This window comes from Diceros bicornis, chromosome 32 (genome assembly GCF_020826845.1).
Source record: "Diceros bicornis minor isolate mBicDic1 chromosome 32, mDicBic1.mat.cur, whole genome shotgun sequence".
NCBI lineage: Eukaryota > Metazoa > Chordata > Mammalia > Perissodactyla > Rhinocerotidae > Diceros > Diceros bicornis.
In genome coordinates, this window is record NC_080771.1 from 19,477,481 (window position 1) to 19,496,532 (window position 19,052).

Genomic DNA, 19,052 nt, shown 5'->3' on the forward strand with positions numbered 1-19,052 from the left:
GGGAAGGCGGAGTGACCTCCTTTCTTGAGCCCGAACAATAAGAGAGCTTTTGAACTTATGACCCAGTAGTAGTATCAGTGTGGGAGCTAAAGGCCATCTTGAGTTCAACAGGCTCCTGTAGGCCAGTTGACAGGGTCTTTACCTTTAGGAAGACTTGAGTTGCCTTGAAAGACATATTTATGTAAGTTTATCTAGCTTTCTTGCTAGGAGAGATTAGAGAAGCTGAAAACTGCTTTTTGTCTCCAGGGAATGGAGAAAACATGGATGTTAAGCACTCATTAGTTCAGATTTTCTGGAGAGTGAACAAGTTTCAAGCTGCAAGCCCCTCTCCAGCTCATACTCCCCAGACTACCTAGGAGTGAAGTGCCCTTGAGCACCAGAGGCCCCAAGAAGCTGCCCCAGACCACCTCTTTGTTCCCTAGTAACACACCATGGATTCACAGCCCTGGGTCCACGACACCATTTCCTTATCTAGAGGTGTGGGACTATATAAATGATTTCAAACAGCAGGGTAGAGAAGCAGCCCAGGAAGAGCATCACTTTTATGTTTTACAAAATCCAGGGATTTTACCTTTTTTTTTTTTTGAGGAAGATTAGCCCTGGGCTAACATCCATGCCCATCTTCCTCTATTTCATATGGGACATCGCCACAGCATGGCTTGACAAGTGGTGCATCAATGTGCGCCCGGGATCCGAACCTGCGAACCCCCGGCCGCTGAAGTGGAGTGTGTGCACTTAACTGCTACGCCTCTGGGCTGGCCTCATTTTACCTTTTTTTTAAAACAAAAAATGTTCTGCTATCAGAAAAGTAAGTTTGAAAGCCACCAGACTGAATCATTCTTGCCCACAGCCCATTCTCCACTCTTTCCTGGATCGCAGGCCCATGTTAGCTCCCAGGCTCACACCAGCAGACTGGGCTTGCATAGGTAGAATTTGTGAATGCCTTCATTTAACCAGTGTGCCAGGCCCTGTGCCAAGCACTGGGGATACAACATCAGGCATGGTCTCTACCTTGAGACAACTAGTGAGAGAGATTGCCATTAATCAAATTATCATGTAAATACATGTAGAACTGCACTTGTGATTAATGCGGTGGAGACGACATAAACGGTAATAATATAACAGCGTATAGCAGGGACCTGACCTTGACTGGGGGTCAGAGAAGGCATCCTAAGGGACTGGTGTTCTTGGGATTAAATTATCTGGGTCAGGCTGCTTAAGGAAATGGTCTCTTGTTATCTCAAGAGCCAGTGGGAAAGGCAACCCAGTGTTTTTCTAATGAAGCTCAGTTTTTCAAGCTTCAAGTGAAGCTTGAGTTTCTAATGAAACTCAGTGTTTTTCTAATGAAGCACATAAGTACCAAGAACTGGGCACAGAAACTCACCTTTTAGTGACAGATCTGAGAAAACATTCAACTGTGGCAAAGATGCTGGCACACTTTGCACATTGAAAAATATTTTTCTGAACCACTTCTGAACTGAGAAATAAAACGTAGTAGGGTCTCTCCCTCTCCTTTAAAGAATTCATGAGAAAGCTTTAAGAATGAAATTTGAGGTGGAAGAAAAAGGAAAAAAAAAAGGTCAAACAAAAGTAGAAAATAAGACGCTACAGAAAGAGTTGTGATAGGAAAAGTACACCTCTGGAGGATAAGTCCAAGAATTAATTTTAGGAAAAACTAATAAGAATGATGGCAAGAAACAATCTTTATGGCCTCAGAAATGAAGTAAAAATACAATGATCTAACAAGCTGAGGAAAAAGCAATTTTGCCTATAGCACTAAGACGCAGTGAGATGTAACCTTAACAATCCCAGGCCTCAGTTTCTGTAACTGAAAATGAAGACATTGGCTTAGATCAGTGGTTCTCAATCTTGTGCATCAGAATCAGAATCAGAATCACTTAGAAGGCTTGTTCAAATACAGATTGTTAGGCCTCACCCACCAGAGATTCAGAAGGTCTCGGATGGGGCCTGAGAATTTGGATTTATAACAAGTTCCCAGGTGATGCTGATGCTGATGCTGCTGGTCCAGGGACCTCAGTCTGAGAACTGCTGGGCTAGATGCTCTCTCCACAGCCCCTACAGGCCTGACCTTTCTCTGATTTTATGCCTATGAATTCCAGAAAAAGAAAATACAGTAATACTGACTGGTATGAAAAGTTTTAGAACAGTCTATGTCATACACATCCTTATATTTGCAAATCAAGATCAGTGCTGTATGCCTCACATTACTGCTTCTCAGTTTCTATAATTTACCTTTTATAATGCTTAGCATAGCACAATGCAAGAAGGATCCTTCACTAAATAGAGCTTTAGATGATTGTGATAAACTTCTCACAGGTTCAAGATGTGGAAGAGCAGATCTAAAATTAGAGTACTTCAACAGCTACAGAGCTAAGTAATTATGTCTTTTTTTCAGCTCTAAAAAGATCGAGAATCTAAAGCTTATAGCCTGGGCCGGCCCCGTGGCTTGGCGGTTAAGTGCGCGCGCTGTGCTGCCGGCGGCCCGGGTTTGGATCCCGGGTGCGCGCCGACGCACCGCTCCTCTGGCCATGCTGGGGCCGCGTCCCACGTGCGGCAACTAGAAGGATGTGCAGCTATGACAGACAACTATCTGCTGGGGCTTTGGGGGAAAAATAAATAAATAAAATCAAAAAAAAAATAAAAAAATAAAGCTTATAGCCTTAATGAAAAATAAGAGAACACAGTCCCAGTAACAGAAAAAAAAAAAAGGAAAAGAGACACCTATGTGGGAAGAAAAACATAGGAAAAAAAGCTCTCAGGGGCTGGCCTGGTGGTGTAGCAGCTAAGTTTGTGCGCTCCACTTCGGCGGCCCGGGGTTTGTGGGTTCGGATCCTGGGCACGGACTGACACAATGCTTATCAAGCCATGCTGTGGTGGTGTCCCATATTAAGCAGAGGAAGATGGGCACAGATGTTAACCCAGGGCCAATCTTCCTCAGCAAAAAGAGGAGGATTGGCAACAGATGTTAGCTCAGGGCTAATCTTCCTCACAAAAAAAAAAAAGCTCTCATGCATATATAAAGAAATTCAAACATGGGAATACACGGTTAGGTGGAATGGCACTGAGGTTCTTGTGGGATATTGACTCTGAGGACTTTTATTTTTATTTATTTATTTGCTGATGAAGACTCACCCTGAACTAACATCTGTTGCCAATCTTCCTCTTCTTGTATGGGAGCTGCCGTGACAGTATCGCCACTGACAGACGAGCAGCGTAGGTCTGCACCTGGGAACAGAACCCAGGTCGTGGCAGCAGAGCGCGCCAAACTTAACCACTAGGCCACTGGGGCTGGCCCTGAGGACTTTTAAATATGTTGCATTTTTGCAATTATCAATGCATGTGCCTATCCTGTTCATCTAAACAGTGTACAAGAACCAACACTTTCAGAGCTTTACAGTGGCAGGAATGGGTCCTGCTTTCAAGGCATTAATTTAAACATGTTCCACCAACCTACAGAAAAGTTTTTCACATCTGAAATGACTTAGAACGGTTAGTTTCATTTCTAGGCTACATTCAATTCAGTGAACATTTACCTAATGAACATCCAGAGGAGAATCCTATTTATTTTTAAAATGAATTTAACTTAAATTGGCTCTTCCACTTGGGACAACAGGAAAGCCTGGCTTTCCCTTGTAATGTGATGCCAGCGTCTTTCTTGGTCAGCACTTGGAGGCAGTCATATATCATGCTGGAAAGGCCGGATGATACCTCCATTTCACAGGGGCCCACAGAGGTTGAGAGGGACAGAAATAGGACTAGAAGTGGGGTCTGACGTCAACGTCAGTTTGGTGCTCTGCCTACAGCAATTCATGCACTCACACCCAGTCCTTTGGGAAAACTGGAGGAGTTCTCCTGGCCTCTTCCATGTGTGCTAAAGTCAAGCCAGAATTCTCACTAAAAAAAAGTGAAAGCACACAAGGAATGCACCTCATGGTCACAACAGGCTCAGTGACTCCTTTGGGGCCTGAATGAGCAGTGCCTGAGGGCAGGTCCAGCTGACATGAGCTCTCCCAGCCCCAACAACTGGGCCCTGGAATCACGTACCTGCAAGAACAGACCAAGGACCCTTATTCACACCCTCCTCCTCCTAACAACAGAGATGTGGAGAGAAGGCTGACAGCCCTGCTTTTTTTTTAAAGATTTTATTTATTTATTTTTCCTCCCAAAGCCCCAGGAGATAGTTGTATGTCATAGCTGTACATCCTTCTAGTTGCTGTATGTGGGACGCGGCCTCAGCATGGCCGGAGAAGCGGTGCGTTGGTGCGCGCCCGGGATCCGAACCTGGGCCGCCAGCAGCAGAGCGCACGCACTTAACCGCTAAGCCACGGGGCCGGCCCGGACAGCCCTGCTTCACTGAAGGTGGGGACACATAAGCCTCTGGTCATCCCTGTCCTTCCTGTTTATATTAAATGGCCCCAAATCTAGTGTTTTCCTGTACCAGGAACCAGAAAACAGCAGGTTTGTGGCCAAAGAACCCTGAGATTTCCTCTTTGTTTCTACATAGCTTGGAAATGGTCTCTGTGGGGACCCTAAAATTCAAGGAGACTGAGAGCCTCTAGAACTGCCTCTGGATACACCTGGCCTCACCAACCTGCATTCATGCCACAAGGGACGGCAAGAAGTCAAGTGACCACCATAGCTTGATTCCCCTTGAACCAGCCCTCTGTTAAAATGTTGGCTTAGGTCTACTTCTAAACTCAATCTAGGAGCGATTATCTGCCCTCCTAAGAATCTAGGGCCAATGAATAGCTCCAATGTCACACATCCTCAGAGAGAGCTTTCTGGAAAAGACAAATCATCTATAATTTTTGGCCAAAACTTACATGCCCCAAATCAACAATCAGACAGACTCATGTTCTTGCTCACTTCAATGAACATTTATCTTTCCCAACCCATTAGGCCAGAGGTGACAGACACCTCTTATCCTCAGAACAACGGAGGGACAAGTAGCAGATCTCCACTGTGGTAGTGGCCAGCTTCATGGCATACCAGTGTCTGGGCCCAGAGATCTCTGACTGCATCAGAGAGACACTTGGTTCCTATCACCTTAAATAAAACAATTACTCTGTCAATTAATTACATGCCACCTGAATTGTTACTTAAGTCTTTTCTCATTTACCTTGTAATGTGTGCTATTTCTAGTCTCTTCAATTGGGCTGTGAAATCTGAAGGCAGGGAGCACTCTGCTCCAACCCTGCTCTGAACGTCCAGAATGACATCAGAACAGTGAATGGCACACAGGAGGCATTAAAAAAAATAATTGTTGGATGAATGGTTAATGGTTTGTTTTCCTATTAAATTAGATTCTGATTTATATAAGACAAAGAGAAGAATTCGTCTACAGTGGACAGGAAAGAGAAGCCCAACAGGAACTGAAGGAGAATAGCTCAGCAAGCCACGCCCCACCAGGGGCAGGAGGTTGCTGAGCCAACTGCTTCCCAAGGGAGCAGAGATATGAGCAGGCTGTCCTGTGGATCCCGCCAGGGAAGCCCAGGGCCGTCAGAGAGCATTCCTGCCTCTGGCATACAAGATCGCAAAGTTTGGCAGGAAGGGTGTGTGCTCCATCTAGTCAAGGACGGATAAAACATGGGAAATGGTAGCCTTGTTACACACCCTCCTCTCCTTCCTGTGGTGCTGCCTGCCACCGAAATGGAAGAACAAATGCATCAATCACAACCAATTTCCCAGCACCCAAGTCTCTGAAATGCTGACTTCACAGAGGCAAACTTTACGTTGCCTGAAATGTAATACTCTCTAGCTCCTGTGACAGGCCAACTCTTAAGGTATTTGGTTAATGTTTGCTCAGGGATTTACCTATGGGAGGTGGTGAAGGCTGCGTCTTTCCCAGCCACTGGAGCATTTCCTCCCACAGCTGTAAGACCCCTCAATGTGCCCTCCTCCAGCACTGCTCCAGGGTTAAGTGCTATCCCAGAGTACTACTACCTGCAGACCCAAGCCCAAGAAGGACCACCCAGAGGGAGACACAATCTGCCCTTGCTACGGCCTGAGCATCCATACCTAGAGCCTTCACAGATATTTGCCGGGTGAGTGGAGGGGGGATGTTGATGCACACCAGATCCACGTCTTGATGCAACAAGACGTCATCGGTCCGGCTGGTGTAGAAGGTGATGTTCATCTCCTCCGCAAGCTGCTTCGCCTCCTCCTCAGTCTTCCCCCACAGGGCCTCCACGGTGAACCCTTCTGCCCTCAACAGTGGGACCAGAAGCCGGGCGGAGCTGCCGGTCCCAAACACGCCCACTCCTGGGAGCATCTTCATGCCAACTTCTCTCTTCACCAAATCATCTCCTCACAAGAGCCTCCAGCATGAATACGACCTTCCCACAGTCCTGGTCAAACATGGCTCCTGGAACAGCAAGCAGTACACTGGTCATTAATGAAGGGCACACTCTGCTGAGGCTACTTTCTGGGCTTATTCGGAAGCAACAAGTTCTCTGCCACAAAAGCACAAATGAATACTGCTCCATGAAAAGCTGCAGAAGCTTCTCCTATGGAGACTTAAGGATATTAGCAATATGCATCTACTCGGAAGGAGGAAAAATGAAAAAAGAAAAATGAGTAAAGCTGGGTTCAAATCTCTGTTCTGTTACTTAATTTTCTGTGTGACTCTGGTCAAATCATTTAACCTTCAGGGTCTTATGTGTAAAAGTTCATGATTCTGTGATATTACATTACAGAAAGAAAAAGAAGAATGGGAAACAAAACCCAGTAAAAGATGAAAGAGAATTACCTAGGTGCTATACAGATTATAATTTAAAAGTTAATGACAGGGGCCGGCCCTGTGGCTTAGCGGTTAAGTGCACGCGCTCCGCTACTGGTGGCCCGGGTTCGGATCCTGGGCACGCACCAACGCACCGCTTCTCCGGCCATGCTGAGGCCACGTCCCACATACAGCAACTAGAAGGATGTGCAACTATGACATACAACTATCTACTGGGGCTTTGGGGAAAAAAAAAACTAAGAGGATTGGCAGTAGATGTTAGCTCAGAGCTGGTCTTCCTCAGCAAAAAGAGGAGGATTAGCATGGATGATAGCTCAGGGCTGATCTTCCTCATGAAAAAAAAAAAAAAGTTAATGACAGCAAGCATAGGAAAATGTTCAGTAGGAAAAAAAAAAAAATCAAAAAAATGTTTTTCAACCACCAAACTGGCAGCAACAAAAAAGATGTTTAAAATTATATCTTTTGTATAAAGATATTCACGCCAACATTGACTATGATAGTGAAAAACTGGGAAACAATCTAGATGTTCAATAACAGTAATGGGTTACATAAATAACACTATGGAGCCACTGAAAACCAAGAGGTAGATGGCCCTCAATGACCTGAAAGACACTGCCATATATTCATTAAAAAGGGGGAAAACAAAACAATATGTGAAGTATGACATCAATTTTGTTAAAAAACAGTGTAAAGGAAGTATATATGTATGAGAATAGACAAGGATTTCTATATCTATAAACATATTTCACACATAACAGAAGAACCAGAATACACCTGAATTTAATAATGATTACTCATGTTGATGGGATTATGATTTTTGTTTTTTGAATTTTGCCAAATTTTCTACAATGAATATGTCTTATTGTGGAGTTTTTCCATCTGATCATAAGGGTTACAAAATGAAATAAAAACCAGACCAAACAAAAGTCTGCTTGGAAACCAAGACAAGATTTAGATGTGCTCTGGGTATCAGGTTCCCCATATGGCACCCCCTTAGCTAAACCAGTGGTCCCCACTCTGGCTGTGTATTAGGGTTACTGGTGACCCCAGACCCACCAAATCACACTGTGGGGATGAGGCTGTGTCATCATCATTTTCTTTTATTTGGTTTTTATTTTTTTGTGGTAAAATACACATAAAATTTACCATCTTAACCATTTGTAAGTATACAGTTCAGTGGTATTAAGTACATTCATATTGTTGTGCAACCATCACCACTATCCACCTCCAAAACTCATTTTATCTTGTAAAACTGAACTTCCGTACCCATTAAACAATAACTCCTCATTTCAACCCCTCCTCCCAACTCCTGGCAACCACCATTCTTTTTTTTTTTTTTTTAAGATTTTATTTATTTATTTATTTTTTCCCCCAAAGCCCCAGTAGATAGCTGCATGTCATAGCTGCACATCCCTCTAGCTGCTGCATGTGGGACGCGGCCCCAGCATGGCCGGAGAAGCTGTGCGTCGGTGCGCGCCCGGGATCCGAACCCAGGCCGCCAGCAGCGGAGGGCGCGCACTTAACCGCTAAGCCATGGCGAACAACCACCATTCTATTTCTGTCTCTGTGAATCTGGCTACTCTAGGTACCTCATATTAAATGAAATCGTACAGTAATTGTCTTTTTGTGATGGGCTTATTTCACTTAGCATGTCCTCCAGGTTCATCCATATTGTAGCATATGTCAGAATTTCCTCCCTTTTTAAGGTCGAATAATACTCCATTGCATGTACATATCACATTTTGTTTATCCATTCATCTTTCTATGGATATTTGGGTTACTTCCACGTTTTACGTACTATGACTAATGCTGCTATGAACATGAGTGTACAAATCTCTCTCAAACCCTGCTTTGAATTCTTTTGGGTATATACCCAGAAGTAAAATTGCTGGATCATACAGTAATTCTATTTTTAACTTGTTGAGGAACCACTATACTATTTTCCACAGGCGCTATACCATTTTAAATAATTTTATAAACACTTTACAGTCCCTTAGTCTACCAATTATCTTAAAAATTCTGACTACTTCTGATCTTGGTCACTGCAAATCACACGCTTTAAAAAGGTTTACCCAAATGTATGATTTTGATGGTCTACTTTTATCCGCATAACATTGCTTCACTTGCATCTCCTCACAGATCACAGTCAACCTATCTGTCAGTTTAACGGAGACAAGGCATTTCTTCTGTAAATGCATCATAATCAACTATTTCATTCCCCAACTCTGAGTACTAGGGATACATACGTCTCTTCCCTCCCCAACCATGACATCCACCTACCTTTCTGGTCATTTCTTTTTTTGGTTGTTGGTTTTTTTTTTTTTTTTTTGGTGAGGAAGATTGGCCCTGAGCTAACTAATTGGCCCTGTTGCCAATCTTCCTCTTTTTGCTTGAGAAAGAGTGGCCCTGAGCTAACATCCATGCCCATCTTCCTCTATTTTGCATGTGGGACACTGCCACAGCATGGTCTGATGAGTGGCATAGGTCCACGCCCAGGATCCAAACCTGTGAACCCTGCGCCGCCAAAGTAGAGCACGCCAAACTTAACCACTATGCCACCAGGCCAGCCCCCTGGTCATTTCTTTTTTTTTTTTTTTTAATTTTTATTTATTTATTTATTTCCCCCAAAGCCCCAGTAGACAGTTGTATGTCATAGTTGCACAGCCTTCTAGTTGCTGTATGTGGGACGCGGCCTCAGCATGGCCGGAGAAGCGGTGAGTTAGTGCACGTCCGGGATCCGAACCTGGGCTGCCAGCAGCGGAGCGCGCGCACTTAACCGCTATAAGCCACGGGGCCAGCCCCCCCTGGTCATTTCTGAGTGCCGCTTTCAGGCTCCCTTGCTCTCGCCCCCAGCTCCTTCATCGCTAAGGGTTCTTGAGGTTCTATTAGAGGCACCCTCTTCTTGCTTCACATGCTCTCTTTACTACTCATGTCCAAGGCTTTAATTAGTATACTGGTGACTTCCAAATCTGCAGCACAAGCCTAGCTTTCTCTCCAGAGCTTTACACACATATTTTCCACTCCTGACTATACACTGATGTTGTATAGTCAAGCTCCACAAAACCCACGTGACCAAATCTGAACAGAGGTAGTCAAGTGAGATGGCGAGAGCTCATGAAGTGAAGGCATCAGAGAAACCTGGGTTCAAATCCTGGCTTCACCACTTCTTAGCTGAATGCAATCTTTCTCATGGGTAAAACAGGTCTAACGCTATTTAGCTCCTGGGGTCTTTTGAAGATTAAATGAGGTCCAGTTTTAAGTGCCTAGCAAAGTGTCTAGTATATAGTCAGCATTTAATAATTATCATAAACCCTCTCTCAAACACTTTCTTGCTATATTCTGTCTCATGGAATGTCACTATCATCAACTCAGTTCCTCAACCCAGAAAGCTGCCAGCATCCCCAACTTTTCTATTCCCTTACCTGTATAGGTAACTCATTGTCAAGCCTTGTTTATCCTACCTTCTCATTATCTCTCTCTCTCTCTTTTTTTTTTCTGTGAGGAAGATCAGCCCTGAGCTAACATCCGTGCTAATCCTCTTTTTGCTGAGGAAGACCGGCTCTGAGCTAACCTCTATTGCCCATCCTCCTTTTTTTTTCCCCCAAAGCCCCAGTAGATAGTTGTATGTCATAGTTGCACATTTTCTAGTTGCTGTATGTGGGACGCAGCCTCCGCATGGCTGAAGAAGCGGTGCGTCGGTGCGTGCCCGGGATCCGAACCCGGGCCGCCGGCAGCGGAGCGCTCGCACTTAACCACTAAGCCACGGTGCCAACCCTCATTATCTCTTAAATCTACCTCTTCTTTGTCATTCCCTTTGCCACCGATCTAGTCTAGCCCCCAGCACCACTCACCTAGATGACTGCAACAACCTTCTACTTGATCTCTCTGGTTTCCATCCTTTCCTTCCCTCATCCATTCCTCAAATTGCAAAGAGATCTTTCTAAAATGCAAATGGGATCATATCACTCCTTTCCTCTTTAAACTCTTCAGTGACTTCCCATTGGACTCAGTATGAAGTCCAGATTCTTTCCTATGACTTTTATGGCCCTGCATGATTCAGAAATCTTAAGACAGGTCTAGTTTTTTGCAAGGTTACTTTCAACGGCTATCTCCAAGAGAGGTGAGTTTCAAAACACAAACTAAGACAACCCAGTAAGAAGAATGCTCTGTGAAATTATTAGCTATAAATCAGTTAAAAGTTGGGGTACGATTACTCAAAATGACAACAATGGTTTCAGAGTGACCTATGATGAGTGTGTTTTTCTTTCTGGGAGAATTAAATAGAGGGGAACAGTTGTTTATTGAGATCCTTTTAGATTATATTAACACCATTATCATCTCACAAAGATTTGTACATGAATGTTCATAGGAGAATTATCATAATAGCCAAAAAGTGGAAACAGCCCAAATGTCCATCAACTGCTGAATGAGTTAAAAAAATGTTGTATATCCACACAACGTAGTATTATTCAGCCACAAAAAGTAATGAAGTATTGATGCAAGCTACAACATGGATGAACCCTGAAAACATTACGCTAAGTGAAAGAAGCTAGTCACAGAAGGCCACATATTATATGATTCCATTTATATAAAAGGTTCATGAGCCAGCCCTGATGGCCTACTGGTTAAAGTTTGGCGCTCTCACCCCTTCGGCAGCCCAGATTTGTTTCCCGGTTGCAGAACCATGCCAACTGTCTGTCAGTTGCCATGCTGTGGCAGTAGCTCACATAGAAGAACTAGAAGGACTTACAACTAGGATATACATCCATTTACTGGGGCTTTGGGGAGGGAAAAAAAAAAGAGGAAGATTGGCAACAGAAGTTAGCTCAGGGAGACTCTTTCCCTGCCAAAAAAAAATTTTCTCTTTGAAATTGAGAGATGGATGCCCACTGTCAACTCTCTTCAATATTGGACTGCTCCCTAACCAGTAAAAAATGGCAAGAAAATATATTAAATATCATTATTTTAAAATAAATAAATAGGGCCAGCCCCATGGCTTAGCGGTTAAGTGCGCGCGCTCCGCTGCTGGCGGCCCGGGTTTGGATCCCAGGCGCGCACCGACACACTGCTTGTCCAGCCATGCTGAGGCCGCGTCCCACATGCAGCAACTAGAAGGATGTGCAGCTATGACATACAACTATCTACTGGGGCTTTGGGGGAAAAATGAATAAATAAATAAAATTAAAATAAATAAATAAATAAAAGGTTCATAATAGGCAAATCCACAGAGACAGAAAGTAAATTAACGGCAGGGGATGGGGGGAGGGAAGAATTGGGAGGTACAGGGGTCCAACTTTATTCTTCTGCATGTGGTTATTCAGTTGTTCCAGCATCATTTGTTGAAGAGACTATTCTTTCCCCCAGAATGACCTTGGCACTTTTGTTGAAAATCAGCTGATCATAAATGTATGGGTTTATTTATGGACTCTCAATTTTATTCCATTGATCTATGTCTATCCTTATGCCAATACCACTCTGTCTTGATTACTTTAGATTTATAGTAAGTCCTGAAATCAGTGAGTTGTCCAACTTTGTTCTTTTTAAATATTATTTTGGCTATTCTGGGTCCTTTGCATTTTCCTATGAATTTTAGGATCAGTTTGTCAATCTTGGATTTTGATAGAGATTGCTTTGAGTCTGTAGATCAATTTGGGCAATACTGTCATCTTAACAATATTAAGCTTTCTGATCTATGAACAGGGGATATCTTTCCATTTATTTAGGTCATCTTTAAGTTCTTTCAACAACGTTTTGTAGTTTTCAGTGTAAGTTACACACTTTTTGTTACATTTATTTCTAAGTATTTAATTTTGTTCAATGCTATTATAAATGGAATTGTTTTCTTAATTTCATTTTCAGATCCAGCATCTCTTTTGCTTCTACTGTAGATATAAGTGTACTGGGAAAAGTACATCTATGTCAGAGGATGGTTTACTAGTATAGCCCAGTACAGCATCCTGAATCGCTCAACCCCTGAAGGTCAACCGTGCCTTCGTGAACCACTGACATAAGCATGACTTGGGCTGCCTTAACTCCAGAACCTTGTCAGCTTCCTGCCTTCCTGTTTCTACTCTCTGGGGCTGTGGAAATTGGCATGCCCCCTGCACTCTACCATTAGGTGTTATCTTAACCATCTTTCTTTCTGATGATGATGAATAATGTCTGTGGCCTCTTGGCCACCTCTCTTTCCTCTTTGCAGATAATTCTCCTGCCCTTACAGGTGTCCCTTCTAGTTGGAAAATAGGTCAGTCACATAGTGTCTTCTATAATTTTCATGTTCTGGACTTGCTTCAGCTATTTTGGTCACTTTCTGCATTTACAGGGTTTTTTTTTTTTTTTGTTACTTACAGGTCATGGATATTCTTAGAGCTTGAGAGTATCAAATTTGTAGCACTAGATAAGTAAGATTCTGCTTAAGTTTTGTGGGTCATTAATTACCAACAGCTATAAGAGCCAAGGGAGTGAGACACAGCCACCATAAGCAAGGATGTCCATGTCCTCTCTAAATTCATACCCAGGGCACTCTTCCTCCTCTCTGGCACCTCATTCTTTCACGCCCTAGTTATACTTGGGTGTATGTTTGCATCCGTGGCTTAAAACAACAGATGGATTAAAAGAAATTTTAATAACCTGTTTTACTGACACTGACTCAAAGGGCAGCTTCATCAACACCCATTATGGGGCATCAGCTGGCCTCTGAGGAAGCCAGATGGCATGAAGCTAGGCAGGCTTGATGACTAGGTATTTCCTGCTTAAGCAGGCAGAGCTGGTTTTCCTCATTTATTTCAGTGACTCTCCTTTCTTGCCCCTAAAATTTCCCTACTTCTTGCCCCTAACATCCTTGTACACACCTTTCACGTGCCTCCAACGAGCTCCACAAACCCAGTCCTCCCTAGTTCACATGCATTCCAATCACCACATGTTGGTCAGGAATGAAGGGTGAAAAGTGCCTTGACAGGACTGGCTTTACATAACAGTACTTTGACAAGGCAACAGGTTACGGGGAAGGGAGCACAGAGGTTAGAGGCACGGAATCTGCAGTCACCTTGCCTGGGCTCAAATCCTGGCTCCACCACTTACTGGCTAGGGTAATCTCAGGTACGTTTCTTTTTTTTTTTTTTTTGAAGTGTGTTTTTTTTTTTTTTTTGATGTTTTAATGGTTTCTAACATTGTGAAATTTTGGGTTGTACATTTTTGTTTGTCCATCACCACATATATGACTCCCTTCACCCCTTGTGCCCACCCCCCACCCCCACTGCCCTGGTAACCACAGTCCAGTTTTCCTCTGTCCACGTGTTGGTTTATATTCCACATATGAGTGAGATCATACAGTGTTTGTCTTTCTCTTTCTGGCTTATTTCACTTAACATAATACGCTCCAGGCCCATCCATGTTGTTGCAAATGGGACGATTTTGTCTTTTTTTATGGCTGAGTAGTATTCCATTGTATATATATACCACATTTTCTTAATCCAATCGTCAGTCGAGGGACACTTAGGTTGCTTCCACTTCTTGGCTATGGTGAAAAATGCTGCAATGAACATAGGGGTGCATAAGCCTCTTTGGATTGTTGATTTCAGGTGCGTTGGATAGATTCCCAGTAGTGGGATGGCTGGATCATAGGGCATCTCTATTTTTAATTCTTTGAGGAATCTCCATACCGTTTTCCATAGAGGCTGCACCAATTTGCATTCCCACCAGCTGTGTATGAGGGTTTCAGGTACGTTTCTTAATCAGTGTGTGCTTCTGTTTCCTCATCTGTAAAATGGGGATAATTATATTTACCTCATAGGGAGGAGTTAAGGATTAAATGAGTTAATATTTATAAGGAATTATAACAGGGCCTGGCCCATAGTAAGTCACTGCATAGGTCATTTTTAAAAAGATTTCTGTGACTGATTTAGATGTCTCCTCTTCAAAAGCCATGTAGGAATATGAAGATAATATTCTGAGCTAATATGCAGTGACTGCAATAGGCCAGACAGTGTTTAGTGTAATATACATAGTACATCTCTCTAGGTCCATGCAACCCTGTTTTACAGATGGGGAAACAGAAGCTCAGAGGGGCTAGGTCACTTTTCCAGGGTTCCACAGGTGGCTGTGCACGACAGATCTGTCACGACCAGCTGTGAAACCTTGGGCAGGTTACTTAGCTTCTCTGAGCCTCTGTAAAAGCAGAGGCTTGTATGTGTGGAAGAACTTTTCTTTTATCCTTAGTGATGAGTGTGAGCCAGGAAAGTTCATTCTGCTCTCTGGCTTGGCAACTGCTTGCCTCAGATCCACCACTCAAACCAATAATGATCTGTTCATATGTCACACCTTTACTGAGGGCCTAACAGGGAGGCTGTGGGAATAAAAAGATGAAAAGACAGCCCAAATTTCAAGGGCAACAAGTCAGAAACGCAAGTAGGAGGCAGAGCTGGTGGTACCAAGTACTAACCTAAGGAGTTTGGACTTTGATAGGTGGGTGTGCTTGATATTGTTGGTCTGTCCCACCTTATCCCCTCTCTGCCCTGCTGTCTCTCAGGAGTCAGAAGTCCAATCTCTAAGGACTATGTCACCTGAGCTCCAGGCCCTCTGGCTTCCCTCTGGGTCCAGCCAATGGGAAGCACTAGGAGGAGATCAGAGAGCAAGAAGAGAGATGGACAGATGATGAATAGATGGATGTATTTATTTATTTATTCTCTGCCCTCTCTCCCTACCAGGACGTGGTTCTGGCAGGGGCTGTGTTCCTTGACCAAGGTCACCCTGCCTATAGAGGATCTCTCTCCCATGGCCATAGCTTTTGCTGGGTTTCTGTAACCCTTCCCCTTTCCCCATTGTGCCTAGGGTGGTAACACTCACTACCAGCTGTAGCCAGTCCCTGGGTGCTCCACCATCCCTTGTGGGTTTCTCTTTTTTCTTTTTTGGAGAGGAAGATCAGCCCTGAGCTAACATCCATGCTAATCCTCCTCTTTTTGCTGAGGAAGACCGGCTCTGAGCTAACATCTACCGCCAATCCTCCTCCTTTTTTTCTTCTCCAAAGCCCCAGTAGATAGTTGTATGTCATAGCTGCACATCCTTCTAGCTGCTGTATGTGGGATGTGGCCTCAGCATGGCCAGAGAAGTGGTGCATCGGTGCGCGCCCGGGATCCGAACCCGGGCCGCCAGTAGCAGAGCGCGAGCACTTAACCGCTAAACCACGGGGCCGGCCCTGTGGGTTTCTCTTACTGCTCACACCACTGTAAATAATCTGTTCATTAAAGGCTTTTCAATTAACCCTCTGAGTGTGCTGGCTGTTTCCTGCCTGGACCCTGACTAATATAGTTAGCAATGAGAACCACTGAGTTTTTTTTTTAATTTGATGTAGGTGGATAGGAGACACTAGACACAGAGACACAGTTCAGATATCAAGTAAGAGATAAGGAGGGGTTGAGGGAGGGAATAAAACGGAGCAGAGAGCTGTCAATAGGATTTGGGATTATGAGGGGAGAGGGAAGAACCAAAAATGACACTGAACTACAGACCAACATCCTTCATAAACACAGGCACAAAATCCTCAACAAAATATTAGCAAACTGAATCCAGCAATGTGTTAAAAGGACAATACATCATGACTAAGAGGATTTAATCCCAGGAATGTAAGGCTGGTTCAACATTCTAAAATCAGTTACTATAATTCACCATATCAACAGTCATTAGATTGGTTATTAGATTGCATTAATTAAAAAAGCAAATTAAAACTTATTTAATACAACTACACACCTATTAGAATGTCTGAAATTCAGAAAACCTAGTATCAAATACTGGCAAGGCTATAAAGCAACTGTTCATTGTTGGTGAAAACAAAAAATGGTACAGCCACTTTGGAATAGTTTGTCATCTTATGAAGTTAAATATACACTTATCATATAAGCTAGCAATCCCACTTCTAGGTATTTACCAAGATAAATTAAAACCGAATGTTCACACAAAAATGTGTATGTGAATGTCTACTTTCTAATGTCTAATACTGGCTTTATTCATAATTGCCAAAACCTGGAACCAACACAAATGTCCTTCAACTGGTGAATGGATAAACAAAGTATTCCAATGCAATGGAATACTACTCAGCAATAAAAACAAACAAACCATCAATGCACACAAGGACATGAATGAATCTCAAATGCATTATGCTAACCGAAAGATGCCAGACTCAAAAGGCTCCACACCGTATGATTCCATTTACATGACATAATGGAAAAGGCAAACTATAGGACAGGAAATAGCAGTCGCCAAGGGTTGGAACTGGGGACATGGGTTGACTACAATGGGCTACAGGGAATTTTGGGGGTGGGTGGGTGAGGGAACTGTTCTATATCTTGAATATGGTGGTAGTTATATGACTGCATGCATCTGTCAAAACTCATAAAACCGTACATTAAAAAGTGTAAATTTACTGGCATGTAAATTATATTTCAATAAATGCGACCCCCTAAAAAATGACATTGAAGCTCTAAGCCTAACTGATGGAGAATTTATAGCGTCATTAAGAGAAACGGGGAACTCAAAAGGCCTGACTGTTAGACTTATGCAGAAGCTGGGACTTGTGGATTCTGTTCTTCCCAGACTGGCTGAACATCATCTTATCTTCTGTATGTCTAGTCCACAGAGCCACAGCTTCTGCAAAACCATAGGACGAGACCCACTCCCCGCCTCAGGGGTGGGTCAAATCCAACCTGACACCTGTTTTTGTAAATAAAGTTTCACTGGAACACAGTCATCCATTCCTTTATCTACGACTGCTTTTGTACTGCAACAGCAAAGTGCAACAGGGACCATACAGTCCACAAAGCTGAAAATATTTACCATCTGGCCCTTTACAGAAAAGGTTTGCTGAACTCTGCCCTATTCCATGGGTTATAAGGCTAGGAGCTCCAAGTGACAGAATATAGTCATGAAGGTAGTCAGGATTATGATACAGAAAAACACACCCTACCTCACTGTGTGTGTGAGGAGTCACGGATTCTGGGAATTCTGGCGTTAGTGCATAACTTCAGAGAGGTCACTTATTCATTAGGTAGCTCAAGTAGAGGTCAGACCCAGGGCAGAAGGTGCCTATGAATCCTTTCCTACCAAATGCAACATGCAGAGCTAAAACTTGTATTTCCTAGCCTCTCTTGTAAAGAGGTATGTCTAAGAAGATAAATATAGAAAGAAGGTACAATTTGGTAGAGCTTATGGAAACGTTCTTTAAAGCAGGCAATCTCAACTGACAGGCACTCTTTTTTCCTCTTTCTCCTTTCTTTCTGCCTGAAATGCAGATTCTATGGCTGGAGTTGCCACAGTAATCTGACCACCAGGAGGCAACGTGAGGATGGAACACAATTTCTTGCAGATATTGACACTGAGATGGTGAATCAGATCCAAGCCCTCAAGGAACTCCATTTCATGGACAAGACAAGCATGTAAACAAAATTGTTATTTGGTATCATAAGTACAGCAAGAGAAACCTGTGTGTGGCACAGAGAATAGTACCATTAACTACAGGGGCCACAAGTGGTGTGCAAGCAGGAAAGGCTTCCTGAAAGAGATGATGTAACAGGTCCAAGTTGGTCAGAAAGACAAGAGGTCACACAGCCTCTCCAACACATCTGATGACAAGGCCCTCCTTTTACTGGTGGCCTACTTCTGTTCTCCTGGGGCCATTTTAGTCAGCAAGTTCTTCTTTAGATGGACTTGAAGTCCTTGGTCTGACTTCTACATTGTGGAACTACCTGCGATGTTTCTAATGAAATTCTCATGTGTCTTCTAAACTTTCTAGGTTGTGGTAGGTTGTTTGCATAATGGCCACAATAATTCCTTTCCTTGGTTTCACGCCATTGGATAGTCAATCACTTCCCATGATTGGACTTATGATCTGGACTTAGCCATGTCACTTGCTCTGGCCAATGGGACATCAGCAACATGACACAATAGGTTTGAGAAGTACTTGTGCATGAAGGCCTGCTCTCTTGCTATTCTTGGGATCTCCGGTACCATCACCATGTGAACGAGCCTAGGTCATCCTGCTGGGTCATGAGAGACATGTGACCAAGTCATTCCCACTGCCCCAGCTGACACTGAGCCAACCGTCAGCTATGTGAGTGAGACCATCCCAGGCCATCCAGTTCCAGCTGAGCTGACCCAGACCAGAACAATCACCCAGGTCACTCAAAGAATCATGAGTAAGTCAAATCAACATGTTGTAAACACTTTAAATTTATACAATGTTATATGTCAATTATATCTTGATAAAGCTGGAAAAAAAAAGAATCATGAGAAATAATGTTTG

General features: G+C 43.4%; 1 protein-coding gene across 1 annotated transcript in view; it reads right to left on the reverse strand.

The window, feature by feature from the left end:
• Positions 1–19,052, reverse strand: part of GFOD2 (Gfo/Idh/MocA-like oxidoreductase domain containing 2) — a 47,600-nt gene that overhangs the window by 6,702 nt on the left and 21,846 nt on the right. The window contains exon 2 of the mRNA XM_058528056.1: positions 6,040–6,385. Coding sequence (XP_058384039.1) covers positions 6,040–6,298 — 259 coding nt within the window. The 5' untranslated portion in view covers positions 6,299–6,385. The remainder of the gene's footprint in view (positions 1–6,039; positions 6,386–19,052) is intronic.